Genomic DNA, 23,308 nt, shown 5'->3' with positions numbered 1-23,308 from the left:
TGATTGGCTCCCAGAGCTGCCAATCAAGCTATGGACAACTGCTATGGGTGTTTCTACAGTTCCCAGAAATCTATCACCGGCATTGCCTAGGAATGATTGAATTGGCACCAGGCTGCCTGGAAAAGTGAGCCATAAAACCTAACCAAATGAACCACCAAGGGAAAAAAAACTGTTTTCTTGTTTGGGCATGGTGCAGCCAAGCAAACTGGTTCAAAATGAACCAAGAACTGGCCCAGTTTGTTTTTGAATCATGGTTCATTTTTTGTTTCATGCCCATTCCTACTGTGCTCTTGGTTCTGAGTGTGTCTCAAGACCTAGTAAGAAATGTAGAGATTGTTGCACTGTTTGGGAACAGTGACCACAGTGCTATTACATCAGCATTCAGGTCAATGGAAAGTTACCCTACAGTCCAAAGCTATGAGCCCCCAAATGGGGGAATGGACAGACTATAAATTAATAATAATAATAATAATAATAATAATAATAATAATAATAATAATATTTGTTTTCAATACAGGAAACTTTATAAAAACGAGGGGAATCTAGGAAATTATGGCCATGTATGGACTGTGTTAAGAATGTGTGGACTGATAAACCAAGGAATAAGCATCCTGTTCCTTTGTCTTCCAGATTCTACAGAAAGACAAAACTTGGAGGCTTTCAAGATATGGAATGTGTCCCTTGTGGAGACCCACCTCCTCCTTATGAACCTCACTGTAAGTGCTTCTGGTATTCAAATAGTATGACACCAATCTGAGGCATTTATGTTTACACTTAGCAAACTCCCACCCCATGAAAAAAAATGTTACCTCACTGAAATAAAATTGGCTTAAATTTATCTATCATTTTTATCCCACTATACTCCAAGAAGCTCAGGATGACATGCAAAATTATGCCCTCCTTCTCCACAGTAATTCTTTCCAGCTAAAAGAAATGACTAACTCAAGGTCATGGTGTTTCATGCTTTAGTGGGGACTGAGCCCAGGCCTGCTAAGTTTAGTCATATGGTACAACCCTATAGCATATTAGCTGTCAGTGTGGAAATATATTCTTTTACGAAAAAAATTAATAAATCTTTAACAGACAAAAAGGAACTTCATCTATTAATAGTTGGTAAGATGATTTATATTGATAAAGAATTAGGGCTCGATGTTTCATACTGATTACAGTGGGAAAGCAAAACAGGTGCTTATTAGGGATAGGCATGGACCTGAACACGGGCCTAATTTTCCCATGGAGTGTGACCCAGTTTGTGGTCCGTGAGCCCAGTCCATGCCATTCTGCTGACATGGACCTCTGTGACGGAAAGCTAGGGGTTAACCAGAAACTGAAGACGCACAGGGCCTGCGTCAGGTGACCTGAGGGTGGGGGCAAAGTGCTCGGAGCTCTCAGGGAGGGAAAGTGGTTGAGTGACAGGAATCTGCTGAGGCAGTCGTTCAGTCAGTTGGTGTCTGACAGAGTTGGTGCCTGTCAGAAGTCTGTTTGTATAATAATGTTATAGTCTGTATAACTGATGAAGAATGTATATAATTTTGAAGTTGGTGTTATAACAAAAGTGTGAAGTTATAACATAGTGTAACCCAAGTAAGTGTGCCCATGTCCCATTGCTCAGCAAAAGGCTGAGACCTTTCGCCTTGTGCAATGTCTCAGAAGGGGGAGGGACATGTGACGGAAAGCTAGGTGTTAACCAGAAACTGAAGACGCACAGGGCCTGCGTCAGGTGACCTGAGGGTGGGGGCAAAGTGCTCGGAGCTCTCAGGGAGGGAAAGTGGTTGAGTGACAGGAATCTGCTTCTTGTGTCTGCCCATCCCCCGTGGCTGTGGTAGTTCTCTTAGGAGGAGCCATTTCTGACAGGAATTTTTCACAAATCTGTCTTAATTCCTTTACTGCAGTGTCCCTCTACTTTCTGTGTGTCTTAGTGACACTTATTTTGGGGTTTTCCTTCGAAATCCCGACGCTGGCAACCAATTATAGCAGCGCCAACCTCACGGCCTCACTGGATCTCTTTATTTCAGTCTCTTCGGGGTATTTTACTTTGTTATTTGATGGAAATAGAATTCTCTTCGTAGGGGACCACAGCAGCTTTGTAGTTTTTCCCAAAAATATAGGCTCTCAAGAACTTTAACTCAAACCACAGATTTATTATAACACAAAGTCTTAACTTGGGGATATGGGAGATATTTACACAGGCTAACACATTGCTCAGTTGTTTCAGGCTTTACAATAACTTCTTCCTTCTTGAGTCTCTCAGTTTCAGTTCACAGTTCCTATAATACACACTCTCCACCTCTAGCAAAGGTCTGGCCTCTTGGGAATGATGTGCCAAGTCTCACCCCTCGACTAGAGTCTCTGCTCCTAGCTCTTCTGGTGTCTCAGACCCACATCCGCTCCCTCAACCACCTCACTAGATCTCCAGAGGTGTATACAGGTGTCTGTGACCGTTTTGGTCTTGACTGACTCACACTGGTTCTTCACACACACAGCCCTCTTGGCTGGTTTTGTCAAGCTTGCAGCCTCTGGAAGACTTTCCCGCCACTGTCTCAAGCTCCTTCACAGGATCAGCTGCCCTCTCAGCCTCGGTCAGGCACGAACTGACCCACTCAGTCTCTGTCAGGCCCCAACTCTGACAGACTTCTGACAGGCACCAACTCTGTCAGACACCAACTGACTGAACGACTGCCTCAGCAGATTCCTGTCACTCAACCACTTTCCCTCCCTGAGAGCTCCGAGCACTTTGCCCCCACCCTCAGGTCACCTGACGCAGGCCCTGTGCATCTTCAGTTTCTGGTTAACCCCTAGCTTTCCGTCACAACCTCCCACAACTCTCCCAGGATGTTTGTAAGGTCCATGTTGGCAGAGCTTGCAAAAGCCATTTAAAGGAAATGGCTTTTGCAAAGCTGTGTGGTGCACAAGGGAAGGCCGAATGATGACTTCATCCACTTTTGGGTGGGTGAAGTCACCACCCAGCCTTCACTTGTGCACTTTGCGGCTTTGCAAAATTCATTTAAAGAGGACACATTCCCAGTGAGAGCCAGTTTGGTGTAGTGGTTTAGTGTGCGGACTCTTATCTGGAAGAACCGGGTTTGATTCCCCACTCCTCCACTTGCACCTGCTGGAATGGCCTTGGGTCAGCCATAGCTCTGGCAGAGGTTGTCCTTGAAAGGGCAGCTGCTGTAAGAGTCCTCTCAGCCCCACCCACCTCACATGGTGTCTGTTGTGGGGAAGGAAGATAAAAGAGATTGTGAGCCTCTCTCAGACTCTGAGATTCGGAATGGAGGGCAGGATATAAATCCAATATCCTCTGCTGCTGCTTCTTCTTTAGATGGCTTTGTAAACTGTGCAGCATCACAGACCAAATGGACCACAATCCAGTCTGTTAAATGTGGAGGTTCATAGTCCTGGGGGCTCCATGAAACACTATGTTTCTGGATCTTGCCCTCCTCTTACCATTAAATCACTTACCATGGGACTTAAAGGTCCTTAACTTTGGCAAGACTGCATTCTTATTTATTATGTATATATTTATGATGAGCTTAATTTCTGAAAACCTTTGGATACCGATAAATCAGGATACATAGTCTATGAAGGAAAAACTGTGTACAATATAATAGGGAAAGACAGGTGTTACAGTCTCAGAATCTTCTGCATCAGGCAAAGAGTCATAGGACCAGGGCTTGTTTTAGAACAAAAACCAGCAGGAACTCATTAGTATATTAGGCCACACCCTCTGATGTTACCAGAAGTGACATCACCCAATCAGTTGGTTACTTTCCACATACTGACACAGAACAGTACAGTGCCATCAGCTGCATTTCATGGATGTGTGTTCTCACACAGCACAATGAGAGACCTTGTTTTGCCCTCCCCAACACAGCTGGAAAGAGAGAGCCATGTGAAGTGGACAGTGGCAGGCCCAGCCTCTCCCAGGAGGAGATGCTCGTTGGTGATTCTGCAGCTCCCACTCTCTTTGCAAGCTCGTTGGAGGCTGGAGGCGGCAGAGAGGATGGAGCACATGGCTGCCTAGTGCCTTCCCTCTGCTTGAGACCTTTTCTTGAGCCCGAGCCCTGGCCAAGTAAGCCAGAACGGCATTCCTGCTCAAAAAAAGCCCTACATAGGACATCACAGAGAATTTGGAGACCTCTCAAGAAGCTGTGTCCGAAATTATTCTTCTTCAACATCTTCTGTGGCTGACTTCTGAAGACCATACCTTCTCCTACAAACCAACCCAAGAAGCAGCAGGACACACGGAGTTCTGCCCTGTTAACTCAGAGCTGAACTCCTCTAAAGTTGGAGTCTAGAGCATACCTCTTGTAATGTACTGAGTTGCGAGACGGGTTGAAGGCAACATGCTTATTCAGTAGTACATTACAAGAGAGCGAACACACGGGCCGGGTCCCGCTTATATACATTCCCCGGAACTGCCTCCCAGTCTGACCAGTCCAATCCTGGTCAGTCAAACTTCCCACCACAGATCTTGATGGGCGGGGCATCTAGCGAGCTACATCCGGGGACCCGTGTGGTCACCTCTGTAGCAATCGCCATGCGGTACATCAGCTTATGTTTCAAGACATAACACCTCACCATAACAGAATCTCATCCTTCAGTAGCATTCTGTTCACTGCTAGAATATAATGACTGGTAACCTGTAGCTACCCTCCAGCTTTCATCATATATTGTCCTGAGTCAGGATGCAAGACTAACACTGCACATCACTTGACGGTGCTGATAGTAAGTAGTGGCTTCTTTGTGGACTTTAGCCAGGAACAGGAAAATAAGCACATAATGATTTTATCAGTTATAGTTTTCTCTTACTCTGTAATTCTCAGTTATGAATTTATCACATATGTACCTGGTCCATCCTTTAAGCAGCAGTTTATACAGAGTTATCCACATCTTATATATCCCCTGCTGTTCACATAAGAGGCCTGTGTTGGATTCTTTACTACTGAAATGTGTTTTTTAACAAACCAAATGAGCCCTTTTTGTGCATCCATGGTAGTGATAAGCTGTCAGCAATTAACTGGAATTGCTCTTTTCCCATTCACAATGAGTCTTTGAACACTTTTGAACAGAAGACAAAAACAGTACTGTTCACACAGGCTACCTGTATGAGCAATGCACATTTACTTCCTGTTTAACATAGATATTGGATCAGAATGGCGATGCAGAAGATTCCAAAGATTATAAAAGACTGCAGCAATGTTCAGTTTTACAGAGTGGTTGTGTTTACTGTACAGCAAAGATAGACAACCCTGAACCTGCTGCTTGCTGTCCTCAAATGGAAATATATTAAGTCTTTTCACACATCTGTTTTTAAACTATTTCTTAATAATGAATTCTGGTATCATAAATCATCTGTATTATTAACAACAGATATTAGATGACGCTTTCTCCCTTTCTAATTAGAGAGCCAGTGGGACATAGTGCTTAGACCTAGGCCTTTGCTGAGCCTATCTCACTTTACAGGTCTGATGTAAGCGTAAAATAGAGGAAAGGAGAACAATGTATGCCACCCTGAGCTCCTTTTGACTAAGATCAAGTGCAAGTGTTGGAGGAAGGGTGGAATGAAAATGTGATGGATATTTTCCACTTTTTGATTTGGAAATTCTGTGGATCTCCATTTACCATGATGGTGCTGTGTAAATAATAATTAAATAACCATATAAGAATACTTATTTGTGGACAAAATTATGAATTTTAGGAACAACACTTAACAATTTTAGATTTCTTGAAATTAACTAAAGTATTTCTATACTGTTAATTCTGTATCTTTTATAGATGAAAGTGAAAGCATAAAGAAATGTTAAATGTCTGTAAATTAATAGCAATATGTACTGCTTTGGCAAATTTTTGTTTGCTCTTGAATGCTAAGTTGGGACCACAGACTTTCTGAGCTGAAGTCCCACAGTATGACTGGAACATTAATGAGGACCAGAGAATGCTGGTAGCAGTTGATTATTACCCAGTTAGCTATAAATTTCAGGGCTTGCTTTCATCTTCTCCCTGTCTGCAATCCTTTTAAAGCAGAGTTGTGGTTTAAATATTTACTCATGAAAAAGCAGGTTGTGGGCTGTTAAAAGACCATCAGAAAGTTGAAAGGATTCTTTAATAGACAAGTAAGGAGTGTAAAAGGCCAGGAGAATTGTTATCTCTCTTGGGTAAACTTTAAAGGGTAAACATTGCATTCCATGTTATGTGATAGTAGCAAATGATGGTTATACATAAGTTCATTTTACAATACCGAGTTCAAATAAAATCTGTATTTTGTGAGATGGGCAGTGATTGTACAATGGCAGGGCAACCCCTGTTTTTAAACTAAAATCAAGAAAGAACACAGAAAATATTCTGCCCACAACTAATTATCATTCTATTCTATTCTATTTCCTTTGGGGGGGAGAATAATTATTAAAAAGTTAAAAGTTATACAGATAAAAAAATTAAGATACAGAAAAGGCAAGTTATGTGTTCTCCCAGATGAACTACATCAGTTCTTTATTATTCAAAAAATAAACTATCAAAATGTCTTAGAAAGCTTTCCGTTTTAAAGAGAAGCAACCAGTGGGAGATGGGGGATGTGAGTACTTACTGCAGCAGTGGGATCATCATCTCCACACAATGATGTCAGTTCCAGCACAATTCAGAAGCAATGGCATCACACTAGGCAGTGCTTTAGCACTTACTCCAAAACTCCATGGTTTCCATAGAGTTTCTGGACGAGTGCTAGAGTGTCACCCAGGTGTGCTGCTGGTGTTTCTGGGTCATGCCAGAAATGATGTAGTTGTGCTGTGGTGAAGGTTGCTGCTCCCCCTATTTTGCTGGCCTGCTTCTACCTGCCAACCAGATAAGTGTTGACAGGCATGGCACTTGCTAAGCCTAGCCATTGTGCTGGATCTGACAAGGGAAGATAGAATTCCATAGTTCCCTTAAGTACATAGTCAAATGTTTTCTCTTTCTTGAACCTATTTTATGTTTTTTTATGCTTCTCTTTTCATCCATATTTCAGAAAATATTTGAGAATGCTAGTATGTGTACAGATTCCACTGTAGATCTATGCTAAGTCATTTTTTATAGACATACAAATTCCCATATTGAGTAAAACTCAAGAACAACTAGTTCTTCCTGTTCCTATCTGTGTTATTCTAATAGCTTTTGGTGGTATCAGCTTGTGATATCAGGTTGAGAGCATTAGTGCAAAGTAGTTTCACTGAAAGTGCCCATTGTGCATATTTTTTCTACTCAATATGAAATACTCAATATTTTATTTCAAAAAAATTATACTAAATGTCTTGCTTTTCCACGATTCTTGATTGTAGTGGATTCTGGTTAGTGGAATAAAAAGTTCAGTTATAGAATCTTAAAGCTCCGTTTTTTTTAGGCTATATTCATAAACAGTTGCTACCTGCAAAAAACACTGTTGTATTCCCCCCACCCCAGTAATGCCTAACTTAACTTACACATATCCAGACGTCAGAACATTGTGCATTTCCTTGCTCTACCCAGCTGCAGACCCCTCACCAAGCCCAGTGCTATATTAATTTCATATATTTTTTCAGAACATTTAATTCCTGCCTATATAAAATAATTCACTTTTTTAAAAACAGGAGTCACTTCTTTATTTTGTGATGATGTTTATCATTGTGTAGATAAAAGTTTTGCCAAATACAGTAGTGGTTTTAGTGTAAGTGAACATTATTTACAAAAAAGAGATGGCATCTAGAAAGCACACAAAATTAAGTAACATATGAAATAGTGTGATGTTAATACCAGATCTAGTTCTGATTATGTTATGAATCAAAAATGTTAACCTACTGAGATCAGTTTGATAATCTGGCTTTATTCAAAGGTGTTATAAGTATATCTAACAATCAGGTTTTTCCTAACTTCAGGTTTTTCCTGATTTCATCATATCCTTCTCTTATTGCCCTTCTTTGCTGTCTTGGAATGATTTTAAAAGAAACAAGTAAAAGTTAATATGTATCTCACGAAGAAGCATCATAAAGACAATTAGTTACAACAAAGGTGATTTCTAACAGCATGACATATTCGTTAACAACTTTAACATTAGTATTGTCTTGTTAAGGAAGAAATAACATCTAACAACACTAATGCATGTAGTGCTAAATACGAACTAATAATATTGATGCCATCTTGGATCTTAGGGATTGCAACTGTAATTGTATGAGATGATTTTATTGTGATTCTGTTTTTAATTCTGTGTTGTTTTAACTGTTGTTAGCCGCCCTGAGCCTGTTAGGGGAGGGCAGGATATAAATAAATAAATAGCTTTCATTTCATGTACTGAAGCCAGTCAACCATATTTGCATTTATTTATTGATACTACTTTGTTTTCAAGAGTTCAACAAAACCAGGATTTGACTTGTAGACAATTCAGGTCCTGGTTTGCCTCAGCAAATGTCAGTATCATCACCATCACTTTTTCAGCAGCTACCCAGCTGGTATCCTGACTTGCATTGTGATGAAAACAGTGCCAGGGAACAAGCCAGGATCCAGCCATGACATCCATGTTTGTATCTTACATGAACCCATAATTAAGATGAAAAATGCCATCCTAAGTAGAGTTACACAGTTCTAAGCCCATTTATTAAATGGACTTAAAAGGGCATAACTCTGCTTAGAATAATACTGTAACAGTGATTAATAAAACAACTTAAAACCATTATTTCAAATGTAACCATTATTTCAAATGTTAGGCATACATGTCCTAAACAGTCATTAATGGAGTGATCCGTATTCATATGATCATATGAATCATAGTTAGTTTAATTAAACCAGCGCTTCACATGATGTCTGAACCAGAACTACTACAGAAAGCTATAGGTATCTTTCTGCAGTTCAACAAGTTTCTTGTGGCACTCTGCTTATAGTTGTATAGGTTGGTCTCTTGCGTGGGAGTGTTGATGTGTGATGGTCTTATCTTTGTAGTTTTGTTTAATTAGATGCCCTTTTTGACCCTCTGAAGTCTATCAGTTCGTTCATATTTAATGTTAAACCATGATTAGTCCTACAATAATGAGCTCTGTGTTTGTGTACTCCCACTTCACTTTCCCTCCCTCACTTCCCCTGGAACAAGAGTTAAAAAGCACCAGTTGTTTCAGAGCTAATTCTTCTGGACTGGTCAACTCTCTTTGATAATATAGATCATCAGATATTAACAGAGCACATTGAAAATGAGGTTAAGGTCATAGGGACCACTCGCTGATGAGTTCAGTTCTTGAACATATGAAGAACATATGAAGCTGCCTTATACTGAATCAGACCCTTGGTCCATCAAAGTCAGTATTGTCTTCTCAGACTGGCAGCGGCTCTCCAGGGTCTCAAGCTTAGGTTTTTCACACCTATTTGCCTGGACCCTTTCTTGGAGATGCCGGGGATTGAACCTGGGACCTTCTGCTTCCCAAGCAGATGCTCTACCACTGAGCCACCATCCCTCCCCCTTCTTTTAGATGTGTTCAATTTTAATGAAGAATTATAGAACACAATGCAATTATAATCTTAATCAAATTGTTTCCTTGAGTATGTCACTTAACTTCAAATAATAACCTTCAGCAAATCATGTTATTTATCATTCCTTAAAATATGTAGCAGAGAATTGTGCCATTCACACAGAGGAAGGAAACAGTTTCCAAGAGCGTTTTTCACTTATGTTGTGTATAATCAGAAAATCGATGCACCTCCCATTCTTTAAAGTTCAAGGCAACTGTAGGTGAAATATATTGGGAACACATTCTTGGGGAGAGAAGAGGCTGTTTTTTGGGGGGAGGGGCACGCTGTTTTCCTGATTAAAATGGTCCTCTCAAGCTTCTTTTTGTCCCAAGGGGGAAAATAGGCTCCATACACGTATCTGTATGTTTTCCTGTGTGGGGCAAATAAGCAGGTTGAGTTAGAGATTTAGATTTTGAAAGAGAAGAGTTAAACTTCCTCGCCCCAACAGAGTGGCTTTATGCAAGCCCCCCTTAAACTACTTTGAACTTAAAAGAAATAAAAAGAAAAAACCTTCAGAAGGCCTCCAAGCATCTTATCCAGTTTAGCCCACTGAGTACCCAAAAAAATTATAATTATAGTACTTTTGTATAATTTTTTGAAGTGAACATATGGCTATAATGGCACAGACCAAGATAATGGGGCCTGATTAAAGAAACCAAAAAGATATGGAACTCACCATTATTTGGCCCTTGAGCATTTGTTTAGTAAACTCTGCTCTAGGATCTTCTTACACGCCTTCTATTTCTGGTTTTATTTTTCAGGGAAATTGAAGAAAAAACTTCTTTTTAACCACAAGTACTGATTACAGCATATTATATTTAGCAAAACAAGATTCTAGACTGATTTAATACCTTATGTCTCAGTATTGGTTATATCAGCATTTCCTCTACAATGTTCTAATTTCAAACAAATGTAGAAATCAACAGCTTATTTACATGGCCAAGGCTCCTAGAGCTGTTTACTCAGGATGGTTATCCTGAATTACCAACCCTTCTTACATGGAACTCAATTACTGGGCATATTTGAAAGGTCCAGTATATTAAAAATTGCATACTTTCCATCAGATAAGGTTGGTAAAAGCCCTTTTGGTCAGGTGAGCAATTTCATTTACAATAGTGGATCTGGGCACCAAGTTAGAGTAGTAATGGGAAGCTGAAGAGGTTTCACCTTTATCATAAAGCTAGCCCAGTCATCATCATTTAATAACAACTTGTTAAAGCTAAGCACCTCAATTCTAAAGACATTTTCTAGGAAAGGTCCCATTGATTTCAACTGGACTCACAACCAATAATACAGTCCTAAGCAGAGTCACACCCTCTAAGTGTGTTGTAGCAAATAGACGTAGAAGGGTATAACTCTGTTTAGGATTGCGTTGAAAATGTGCTTCAGATCACTGCAAAATCTGTTTGTCCTTGCCAGGTACCTAGTCACACCCAGGTTCTTACATTATGAAGCAGCTGTGTGACACGGCCCCCAAAACACAAAAAAGTGGTGCCTCTCCATCAACAGCAGAGCTATTTTATTTGTAATGCACTGCAGATTTGCCTCTTCCCCCAATTTACTGTCTAGACTGCTCTTTCTCTGGAGATCAGAATTTCTCTGAAGCACTTACAGCACAAGCAACTACCATCATATGTTTGCCACTCATACTTTTAGGCTTACTAACTTAACTGCTTCTTTCCCTGCAGCCTTTCTTTCAGTTGCCTTTTAAAGGCCTGTCTCACTCTGTGGTATTCTTTGCCTGGGTCTCTCCCTCCTGAACAGAACCCAGACAAGTGCACCCCCCCCCCCTCCACACACACACACACACACACCATTGCTCCACTATGTGTTTCAAGCAGTTTGTCTTCTCAGAGCCTGCAAACTGACTATTTACAATTTAGCAGGATGCAAGCAGGCAGAAAAAGCTCCTTTAAATCAGATTTCTTAAATACGGCCTTGTTTCTGATCAGTTAAAATATTGTGGGTTTTCTCTGAGTGCAGTTTAAATTTTTCTCTTATGGCATTCAAAAGTTTTATAATGTCCATTATAATAGGTGACTTCCAGCTTCCGTACTGGTGCTTAGTTAAACAGCTAAATATCCCTTGAGTTTTAATAACCTTTCTCACAGATTTATTCAAGCCTCCATTATGTGTTGCTGTTAGAGTTCTTGTAAACTCATTCAAATTACAATCTGATGAATTTTTGCTTGTGCCAGGATGTCTGTATTGTTCAGATTAATAAATACATTGGGCATGATCCTTCCTCACGTGGGTATGGCACCCTCATAGGGCATAACACAGCCCCGTTTTCTCCCCTTCCTCCTCCAAAGTAACATCTACAATCTGCATATTGGGGCCATTTGTTATGAAACTACCACCCATCTCGCTATCTAATCCTCTGCCTCTGTGTTTCTGAGCTCAGAACAGGCAGGCTAGAGTTATTAGTTTTGCACAGACCTTCCATTCCCCATTATGACCTCATGTGCCCACTGAGAGGAAAAAACCAAACATTCATTTATTTATTTATTTTATATCCCGCCCTTCCCACCAAAGGCAGGCTCAGGGCAGCTCACAAACAAAGGGTCGACACAAACATTACTGATTCATTATTTTTTGTATGCAGCTTTAAAAAAAAAAGTTCACAACATAATGTCCCAGGACATTATACTCTGTATTAGGGGTCTTCCAGTTTTCCAATTCAAGCAGCAATAGAGTTGTATAACAGATGGAGGGTTATCCTCTGATACCAAAGCTAATACTATGGGCAGCAGAACAGGCGACCTGGGGATAGAAAAGAGACCAGGTACTAACAGGTGTATAGTGAGAGACAGTTTGGTGTAGTGGTTAAGTGTGCAGACTCTTATCTGGGAGAACCGAATTTCATTCCTCACTCCTCCACTTACACCTGCTAGAATGGCCTTGGGTTAACCATAGCTATTGCAGGAGTTGAAAGGGCAGCTGCTGTGAGAGCCCTCTCAGCCCCACCCCCCTCACAGGGTCTCTGTTGTGGGGGGAGAAAATATAGGAGATTGTAAGCTGCTCCTGAGTATCTGATTCAGAGAGAAGGGCGGGATATAAATCTGCAGTCGTCATCGTCTTCTAAGCCAGAGCCACGGAAAAATCCTCTCTACTACTTAGTGATGTCACCTCACAATCCTTTTGCTCCTTTGAGTGTGCATGCCAAAATAAACAAGTAAAAAATAGCAGCTCTACAGGGCTCAGCTGGGTGGGGTTCTCCAACACACCTGAATGTCTTGATTTATGAGTTGAAGACCACTGCTCTTTAAGCATTCCTTCATATGTGAACATAAGGGCCACATAGGGAAATATTGTGTCTATAAGCTATATGTTTGACTTTACTATTTGAACTGGGGAAGAAAGTGTTAAAGTCAACTACAGGGTTTGAGAATGTCAGTCCTTCTCTTAACCAGCTTTCTGCACAAGTTAGTACTAGAAGCAACCTTTCATGTCAAGTCAATCCTATAATTAGCATCCTTCTTTGCCAGAGGCCGAGTGTTTGTTTTAGGCATAGTGTGTCTGCGAGAAATTTGACTTAATCATTACTTTTCATTAACAAAGAGGTAGCTGCTCAGCTATCAGACTGAAGTGAACTTGAAATTCCTCAGGAGGAATAGGGATAATGATTGACTCCACTGAGTGGATACCACAAAGAGTATTTATTTATTAACACAGCTGACCCCTAAGGCCACTTACGGTACTCTTGCATACATGCTTTGAATTCAGAAACAAACATTTGATGTTAATTAGTGACTAATCTGTTTGATACAGCTAATTAAATAGGTAGATTGGATGGCTCTTATCAGCCACTTTCAATTGAGCTTGTCTACTGTGTTTGTCTGGCGGCAGAGCAACATTAAGGAAGCCAGTGGAGGCAACAGGAGGGCAGTGGGTGGCAGGGAAATCCCCAGTGCAGATGCTATTGCTGGCGCCAATGAACATCCAGAGGTTGTTGGCAAACAGCCATTTGGGCTGAGGCCAGCTGAGCCTCATCTCAGCAGCCTGGCAAGGATGGGTGCACATATGGGGCAGAGTCAAGCTCTTGGGGTCAAGCACAGTGGTAGAATCCAGCCAGCTGCACTCAGGGACAGGGCTGCTGGCCCACCAAGGGAGAGGTTGGGAAGGTGGAGACAGTGAGGACTTGCCCAGCCCTGGAGAAACCACATATTGGGGCCCCGCAGGTTTTTTAGGGCATGTCAGGGGGAGAGGGATGCCAACTCCCAACCCTTTTAAGAGGATCAAAAACTAGGCTGATGAGAAGAGTGGTGGTGTCTGGTATGTTGTATATCACCCAGAGTCCTGCAGCAGCAGGGATTGGGCAATTCAGAAAGTTAATGAATAATAATAATAATAATACTGCACCTATAGCAGCTACACACAAGTAAAAGGAAGAATAAGGTAGCATTGCCCCCTTTCTCCATTCTGAGTCCTCGGGGTTCCTCTTAGAGCACAGGGTATCACAGTGGACAGCAGAGCATGGCAGCTAGGTGGCCAGAGTGTCAACCAACATTGACTACATTATCAATAAATGAAAAGAAAATTTCAGTGAAATCTTATTTCACTTTTAGATGAAAAAATAACATACCCCACAGTTTTAGGTATTATTCTTCTTGGGTTGTGTATATTAACAATATTTTCTAGTTCCAGAATTAACAATATTTTCTAGTTCCAGAATCTCTGACTCCAGCAAAGGAACTCTTGCATTGCTGAAGGGGTGACAGAGCAAGATATCCAGTCAGCCCCACAGCCTCTCTGCTGAAAAACAAGACATTCTGGAGAATCTAATTAAATATGAGGCAACCTTAATCCCCTCTCATGGTGCCAAAAGAGCGAACACTCTGCATATCATTGCACAATAACCACACAGATCTACTACCTAGTTGGTAATTTTTAGGGATTTGCAGGCAGGTATAACAGGCAGGAAGGGAGTGATTTGCAGGCAGCTATAACAGAAATCTCCCCTTTTACCAATGAAAGCACTGATTGCCATCTTCCCCACAACTCAGCTTTCTAAATACTGTTTTGAACTTTTACCCCTCCACCAGCTTTATGCTTTCTAAAAGCTTTTGAGAAAAGAACTAACTAAAGCAACAGAGGACTGCAGTAGTATGATTATAAACAAATCTCTTTCCCCTTGATAGTTGATTGTGCGCCATATTACAGAAAAAAGTAAGAGCCCAGTCACACCTTTAAAACCAACAAAGGATTATTCAAGAAATAAGTTCTCTCCCTCCCTACCGCATACATCCTCTGTAAGGAGGACTATACATCCTACATATTTTTATGCATTCCCATCTTTCGCTGTCTTTTCTCCTTTTTGGATAATACAATGAAATACTGTTTGTAATAGAATGCAATATACAGGAATAGATTTTTTTCAGACATAACACCTGTAAGAACAACATATTGGTATGGTATTTCGAACAACATATAGTGATTGTCACCTTCATACTTGAGGGGAGGCATAAGAACATAAGAGAAGCCATGTTGGATCAGGCCAACGGCCCATCAAGTCCAACACTCTGTGTCACACAGTGGCAAAAAATTTTATATACACACATACACTGTGGCTAATAGCCACTGATGGACCTGTGCTCCATATTTTTATCTAAACCCTTCTTGAAGGTGGCTATACTTGTGGCCGCCACCACCTCCTGTGGCAGTGAATTCCACATGTTAATCACCCTTTGGGTGAAGAAGTACTTCCTTTTATCCGTTTTAACCTGTCTGCTCAGCAATTTCATCAAATGCCCACGAGTTCTTGTATTGTGAGAAAGGGAGAAAAGTACTTCTTTCTCTACCTTCTCCATCCCATGCATTATCTTGTAAACCTCTATCATGTCACCCCGCAGTCGACGTTTCTCCAAGCTAGAGTCCCAAGCGTTTCAACCTTTCTTCATAGGGAAAGTGCTCCAGCCCTTTAATCATTCTAGTTGCCCTTCTCTGGACTTTCTCCAATGCTATAATATCCTTTTTGAGGTGCGGCGACCAGAACTGCACGCAGTACTCCAAATGAGACCGCACCATCGATTTATACAGGGGCATTATGATACTGGCTGATTTGTTTTCAATTCCCTTCCTAATAATTCCCAGCATGGCGTTGGCCTTTTTTATTGCAAACGCACACTGTCTTGACATTTTCAGTGAGTTATCTACCACGACCCCAAGATCTCTCTCTTGGTCAGTCTCTGCCAGTTCACACCCCATCAACTTGTATTTGTAGCTAGGATTCTTGGCCCCAATGTGCATTACTTTGCACTTGGCCACATTGAACCGCATCTGCCACGTTGATGCCCACTCACCCAGCCTCAACAGATCCCTTTGGAGTTCCTCACAATCCTCTCTGGTTCTCACCACCCTGAACAATTTAGTGTCATCCGCAAACTTGGCCACTTCACTGCTCACTCCCAACTCTAAATCATTTATGAACAAGTTAAAGAGCATGGGACCCAGTACCGAGCCCTGCGGCACCCCACTGCTTACCGTCCTCCACTGCGAAGACTGCCCATTTATACTCACTCTCTGCTTCCTATTACTCAGCCAGTTTTTGATCCACAAGAGGACCTGTCCTTTTACTCCATGACTCTCAAGCTTTCTAAGGAGCCTTTGATGAGGAACTTTATCAAAAGCTTTCTGGAAGTCAAGGTAAACAACATCTATTGGGTCTCCTTTGTCCACATGTTTGTTCACCCCCTCAAAGAAATGTAACAGGTTAGTGAGGCAAGATCTTCCCTTGCAGAACCCATGCTGAGTCTTCCTCAATAACCCGTGTTCATCAATGTGCCTACTCATTCTGTCCTTGATAATGGTTTCTACCAACTTTCCCGGTATTGAAGTCAGACTGACTGGCCTGTAATTTCCCGGGTCTCCTCTGGAACCTTTTTTAAAGATGGGGGTGACATTTGCTACCTTCCAGTCCTCAAGAACGGAGGCAGATTTCAATGAAAGATTACAGATTTTTGTTAGAAGATCCACAAGTTCAACTTTGAGTTCTTTCAGAACTCTCAGATGTATGCCATCCGGACCCGGTGACTTATTAGTTTTTAATTTGTCTATCAGTTGTAGGACCTCCTCGTTTGTCACCTCAATCTGACTCAGGTCTTTCAATACCCCTTCCAAAATTAGTGGTTCTGGGGCATCATAGAGTTAGATGGGCAGATGGGCATCATAGAGTTAACTCTTCCGCAATTAGAAAAAAAAATTCTTACACACTTATCTCCTATTTTGACATATTTATTGTGCCAAATGTTGTTTCCCCTTAATTGGATCCATACAGCTGTTGACCCTGTGCACTTGGCTTGTTGTCCCTGCTTTGTCTCAAAATGTTTTTTGTTGTTCAGTCGCACAGTCGAGTCCGACTCTTTGCGACCCCATAGACAAAGTCATGCCAGGCCCTCCTGTCTTCCACCATCCTCCGAAGTCTGCTCAAATTCGTGTTTGTTACATTAGTAACGCTGTCCAGCCATCTCATCTTTTGCCGTCCCTGTCTTCTTTTGCCTTCTGTCTTTCCCAGCATCAGGATCTTCTCCAGTGAGTGCTCCCTTCTCATTTGGTGGCCAAAGTACTTGAGCTTCAGCATCTAACCTTCCAGGGAACAGTCTGGGTTGATTTCTCTTAGGACTGACTGATTTGATCTTCTTGCAGTCCAAGGGACTCTCAAGAGTCTTCTCCAGCACCACAACTCAAAAGCATCTATTCTTCTGTGCTCGGCCTTCCTTATGGTCCAACTCTCACATTACTACTGGGAATACCATCACTTTGACTATACGGACTTTTGTTGGCAGGGTGATGTCTCTACTTTTTATTATACTGCCCAGATTTGCCATAGCTGTCCTCCCCAGGAGCAAACATCTTTTAATTTCATGGCTACAGTCACCATCTGCAGTGATCTTGGATCCCAGAAATGTGAAGTCTGTCACTACTTCCATGTCTTCCCCTTCTATTTGCCGTGGTGTGATGGGGCCAGATGCCATGATCTTAGCTTTTTGATGTTGAGTTTCAAGCCTACTTTTGTGCTCTCCTCTTTCACCCTCAACAAGAGGTTCTTTAGGTCCTCCTCACTTTCTGTCATTAGAGTGGTATCATCTGCATATCTGAAGTTGTTGATGTTTTTCCCGGCAATCTTAATTCCGGTTTGTGCTTCATCCAGGCCAGCATTCCGCATGATGTATTCTGCATATAAATTAAATAAGCAAGGTGACAATATACATCCTTGTTGAACTCCTTTTCCTATTCTAAGAGTATTTTAAGACATGAAAATAGAGAGTTTGTTCTAGTGGTAGTAACATGAATCATTTGGGTTAGGATAGGGGAATAAGACTGGAAAGATGAACAGGCCTTATGGCCTGTGCCAGCTGGTAAAATTTCATATCCCTGTGGTGGAATGAGGTGCATACAAGGCCATTTTGCCATAATTCGCTCCACATATTCACCTCCATAGCATCATAGCATTGTCTTGTTGCTTTGCATGGTAGGTCCATGTATTGTTATGCTGTATGGGCCAAGGAAAATATTACACACTTCAGAAGTATATAAGTATGAAAATGTCACATAAACCACTTAGTGCCCACAAATGATAAACAATAAGTATAGTATAGTATAGTATAGTATAGTATAGTATAGTATAGTATAGTATAGTATAGTATAGTATAGTATAGTATAGTATAGTATAGTATAGTATAGTATAGTATAGTATAACAATATATTGCTATACCCATGGGATTCTGGAAAAAATATATAAATATATAAATCATATAATGGGTAAGATGAATTCATACACCGTAGCTTACATGGATGAAATGTTGGATCAAGGCATGCGCTGTTATTAATCCAAGTCTTCCTAAAAGCATGCAGTTCCACTTACATGTACCCCCAACTAGTTGTTTTTTCAGAGGAGAGATTTTAATTCCTCCCTTGCCACTAAGCTTTAAGAGGAAGCAGTCTTCTTTCTTCTGTTGAGTACTTTCGTAGCCTTAACATAACACCTTTTTTATGTGTAAGAGTTTATAGTGGTTTTACTGTACTTTGGCAGTCCTTGATCTCCCAACTGGCCTTTATAACTGGAAAAATCATTTTGCAGGAAATTATAGTTCTCCAGTCTTGTTCAGGAATGGTGTAATTTTCATGCTTTCAGAACTAATACATTTGGGTTGTTTCTTTATAATGTTTTGGTCCAAGAAAATCCTTTTTTCTTCTTTTTTCCTTTTCACCTGTGAAGGTGTAGGAATGAAGTGGGGTTCCACAGATACTGTCTCAGATGAGTTGGCAGCTGTAAAAAATTGTAAGGAAAAAAAACCTCTGGTGCATGCAACAAGAGTGAGTCTTCTTTGAGCATGATACAGATGATTATTTTTTTCAGAGAGCTGGAGGTAGATTGAAACAGGGATCAGTACCTATGGGTGCATATAGCCATCTTATCTTCAGCCTGGTAAATAGGCTTTGTATCAGTGCAAAAACCTGTTTGGGCAGGGGTGACAAGGATACATGAGAATATGAACATAATTAAGAGCAGTGTTGCTCTTAAACTGTTTTCTGCAATCTTAAAACATTTTTCCTGCTACATTTTGCCAGTATGCTAAAGACAGTAATCCATTTGTTTCTTCCCACTTCCTAGGGTTGCCAACTGGCCTGGAGAAAAATGTCCTGTCTTTTACTAGAGGCTTAATGTGTGGAAATCAGCAGGTGAGGATTTTCATGGCATGGATGTAAATTAAATCATCTGGTAAATTACATCCTATTAAGCCTTAGTGAAAGGGAAGCTACATTTTTTTCTAAGCTTGTTGGCAACCAAGCCACTTTCTAATGGCACAAGAAAAAAGATACTTAAAAGTCTAGAAATTATTTCCTTTGAAGTTCTGTTTCCTTTATAAACAATCACCATAATAGTGAAGTTATAATTAGATATAATTAAGATGAAAATCCTCCATAGGCTCATGCATCTTATGTCCCACTAGAGGTTTGCCCACTAGTTTTGCTCACAAGCCCCATAGCTCACTGTGCTCCAGTATATAACTGTAGTTTGATTACTCAATGAGCAGTTCTGTCTCCTATCAAAAGTGCTGCAATAATACCAGATGAAGCAACAGCAAGAACAGTCATCATTTTTTGCAGGGCTTTTTTGTAGCAGGAATTCCTTTGCATATTAGGCCACACAATCCTGATGTAGCCAATCCTCCAAGAGTTTACAAGACTCTTAGTACAGGCCTGCTGTAAACTTCTGTTTTTTGTGACCTGTAGCCAAAATCTGATTTATAACTAATGTCATGCTGCACCTTTCTCCTCAATGGGGAGCAAGCGATCACCCAGCAAGGATTCAGACCTGGGTATCCAACATTCTGCAACTCGTATCATCATTGTGAAGCTGGCAGCCTATTTTGAAATGCTCACTTTTATTTTCTGATTAGCTATGCCTGCCACAGACTATCTTAGCTTTTATTGCAAATAGTTAAGTAAGTAGAGGGGCTTCTGCAGATAACCTCAGGCCATAATGTTCTGATTCCCTTTATTTTCTGGCATTTTAGCTCCCAACATCATCCTGAACTTTATTTTCTGATTAATTTGGTGGTCAGTTTTCAAATACCTTTCTTTATTTTTCTGATGAGTTATGCCTGCCAGAGTCAGCTGTAGCTTCCAATGTAGAAAATGGGGAGAGGGGTTTCTAGAGATTACATGGGTCAGGATCTTCTGATTCCCTTCATGTTTGGCATTGCAACTGATAGCAATGGCCATTTTTAAGGTTCCTAAGAAGAACATAAGAATAAGAGAAGCCATGTTGGATCAGGCCAACGGCCCATCAAGTCCAACACTCTGTGTCACACAGTGGCAAAAAATGTTATATACACACATACACTGTGGCTAATAGCCACTGATGGACCTGTGCTCCATACACTGTGGCTAATAGCCACTGATGGACCTGTGCTCCATATTTTTATCTAAACCCCTCTTGAAGGTGGCTATACTTGTGGCCGCCACCACCTCCTGTGGCAGTGAATTCCACATGTTAATCACCCTTTGGGTGAAGAAGTACTTCCTTTTATCCGTCTTAACCTGTCTGCTCAGCAATTTCATCGAATGCCCACGAGTTCTTGTATTGTGAGAAAGGGAGAAAAGTACTTCTTTCTCTACTTTCTCCATTCCATGCATTATCTTGTAAACCTCTATCATGTCACCCCGCAGTCGACGTTTCTCCAAGCTAAAGAGTCCCAAGCGTTTCAACCTTTCTTCATAGGGAAAGTGCTCCAGCCCTTTAATCATTCTAGTTGCCCTTCTCTGCACCTTCTCTAAAGCTATAATATCCTTTTTGAGGTGCGGCGACCAGAACTGCACACAGTACTCCAAATGAGACCGCACCATCGATTTATACAGGGGCATTATGACACTAGTTCCTAGTGTCATTTTCTTTTTTAAAATTTAATTTTATTTGTTGCAAAATATCTATATGGACAAAACAATTAAGCTGGAGATAGATGGACTGGTCCTTTTATTATTGTAGACTATAGGGCTGGATACAGAATTACAGAAAAGAAATCAAGGTCTACATTCAATTGGTATATTTATGTGAGCTTGTAGAATTAATAGTTTATTTGGTATTAGTTTCTATACTACCACATTGATCAGCAAGGTTTGCCAGCATGTTCGGCACAGGTTTTCTTGATCATAAATCTAAATTCAATAAATAAATTAGGTTCTTATAAAAATTGCCACAAAGTTAAAAACAAAAAACAGTCAAGGTAAACATAACAAAATAGAGTTGTAGTAAACGCTGTTCTATTTAGAAATAATCTAAGCAGATAAAGTCTTCTTTCTTAGAAAAGATGAGAATTTCCAGGAAAATTGTCATTTGCAGGTAAAACCTTAAAAGGTGATTGCAGTGAAGATGCAAACCCAAAGCACTAACATCAGCAGTTCATTGTGATTATATTCAGGACTTTTTTTGTAGAAAAAACTCAGCAGGAGCTTCAGATTCCATTTGAGATATGAGCTGTGCCTAGAGTAGTGTGGAAATTGGGTTCCATTTTTCAGCCATATAACTGATAAACATCTTGTATTTGAAACATCTTGTATATCTGGGACATAGAAATTTCTCTGGGACGTCCTCTGCCTTATCTTTGGATTTTAGGAGGTCTTTTGGACACTGTTATATGAAGGAGCACAGAGGGAGTCTCATGTTGAATTCATGTTTACTATTGAAGAATGTTTCTTGAATTGTGATATTTAGTTCTTACTACTTTATCTGAATTGTGACCACCAATTCTATTTCATTATCTTTATTTATTTTGATTATGTTTCAATAGACTGATGTCTACTGGTACTTGTATATTTTTGAGAATTTTTTTATGGTCTACCCTTGCATTTTCCATATTAAAACCTTTCTCTGGCATTCTATTTGATAAGCTGTATTAAACTAAACATTCAACATCCTTGTTAGAGATGTGGTTTCTTAATAAGAACCTGTTGTACCTGATTTTGTATACCTAAACAGTGTGTATACTTGTCTATGTTTAGGCACTACGAAAGTGAATCTGATAAAAATCCCCTCAACTGCTTCCAGTCCACGAGACACTGCCCTAGCTGCTGTGATATGCAGTGCACTGGCAACTGTACTCCTAGCCCTCCTCATCCTGTGTGTGATCTATTGCAAAAGGCAATTTATGGAAAAGAAGCCAAACTGTAAGTTCCTCGTACTATCTATAGATCTAAGTCTGAACATATCCCAGAATGTGGATCAAGAAATTCACAACAAGAAGGCATGTTTAGATAGGCTCAGGTTTGCAGAAAAATCTGGGGGGGTAAGGTGGGTTTTAAATCCTTTAAAAATTAACATAAAATGAGATCTCACAAACAGATTTTGAGTCCAGTGGCACCTTTAAGACCAACCCAAGGTTTATTCAAGATATGAGCTTTCATGTGCAGGCAAACCAACACAGCTGCCCACCTGGAGATCTCACAAAGTTCATGACTATACCACAGCTGCCATCTTGGAGGTTGCCTAGCAACCCTCAAGATGCATTGAAAGGGGTGAGGGAATGACAACCGGGAGTCAGCACTGAGCACTGGCAGTTGGGAATGCAAGGGAGCAGCAAAATACTTATTAGCCAGCTGTTATAAATTGCTTTCAGCTCAGATTCAAAGTGGTAAATTATAAAGTTTGTATAGGAACGTAAAATTCTACTGGATTTGATTAGATAATATTGTGAAGGCAGTTTTATCAATTTTGTTCTGTCTTTGTTCTAAAGGGTCTATAAGATCACAGGACATTCACTATGAAGGCTCTGAACTATCATGCTTTGACAGAACACAGCTTAATGTATATCCTCACAGAGCATGTTGCCAGTGCCAACGGGACCCATCACACATGTGTGGTAAGTACAGACTTCTCAGTGGAGTTTTATGGGAGCAGGAACACTTCAAGCAGTAAGAGCACAAGAGATGCAGAAATTTTAAGTTTGGCTTCATAGTTTAAGACATCTCATTCTCAAATAATCTTTTCATAGGATTGGAGAACTGAATTGCTGTGACAAAACATAACATTTTGAGATGAAGTATCCCATTATAACAAAACCAGTTGCTGCTAAGCTGTTGAGTATATTTTAGTCAGTTGGAACATTCAGAGGAAATATTAGTATGCTGTTTCGGAGGGTAGTTAGCAAATACTACAGTTTTGAAAAAAGGTACGGGTACTGGCACATATTAAGGGGGTCATACCAAAAATATAGCGTATCCCTGCCAAAGTAACATTAGATTTTCTTCTGTCATACACTAGGGATTTGTTTGTTTAATTTTGTTCTAACAGTCAAGGAGAGGA

The 23,308-nt window shown here is 40.6% G+C and overlaps 1 protein-coding gene across 1 annotated transcript in view; it reads left to right on the top strand.

Moving 5' to 3' along the window:
- The window catches only part of TNFRSF19 (TNF receptor superfamily member 19), a 231,980-nt gene that overhangs the window by 53,075 nt on the left and 155,597 nt on the right, over positions 1-23,308 (top strand). Inside the window, exons 5-7 of the mRNA XM_060234797.1 lie at positions 631-716; positions 22,009-22,173; positions 22,740-22,865. Of these exons, the coding sequence (XP_060090780.1) occupies positions 631-716; positions 22,009-22,173; positions 22,740-22,865 (377 nt within the window). The remainder of the gene's footprint in view (positions 1-630; positions 717-22,008; positions 22,174-22,739; positions 22,866-23,308) is intronic.

Source organism: Heteronotia binoei, chromosome 3 (genome assembly GCF_032191835.1).
Source record: "Heteronotia binoei isolate CCM8104 ecotype False Entrance Well chromosome 3, APGP_CSIRO_Hbin_v1, whole genome shotgun sequence".
Lineage (NCBI taxonomy): Eukaryota > Metazoa > Chordata > Lepidosauria > Squamata > Gekkonidae > Heteronotia > Heteronotia binoei.
This window is presented reverse-complemented; position numbering and strand designations above follow the sequence as displayed.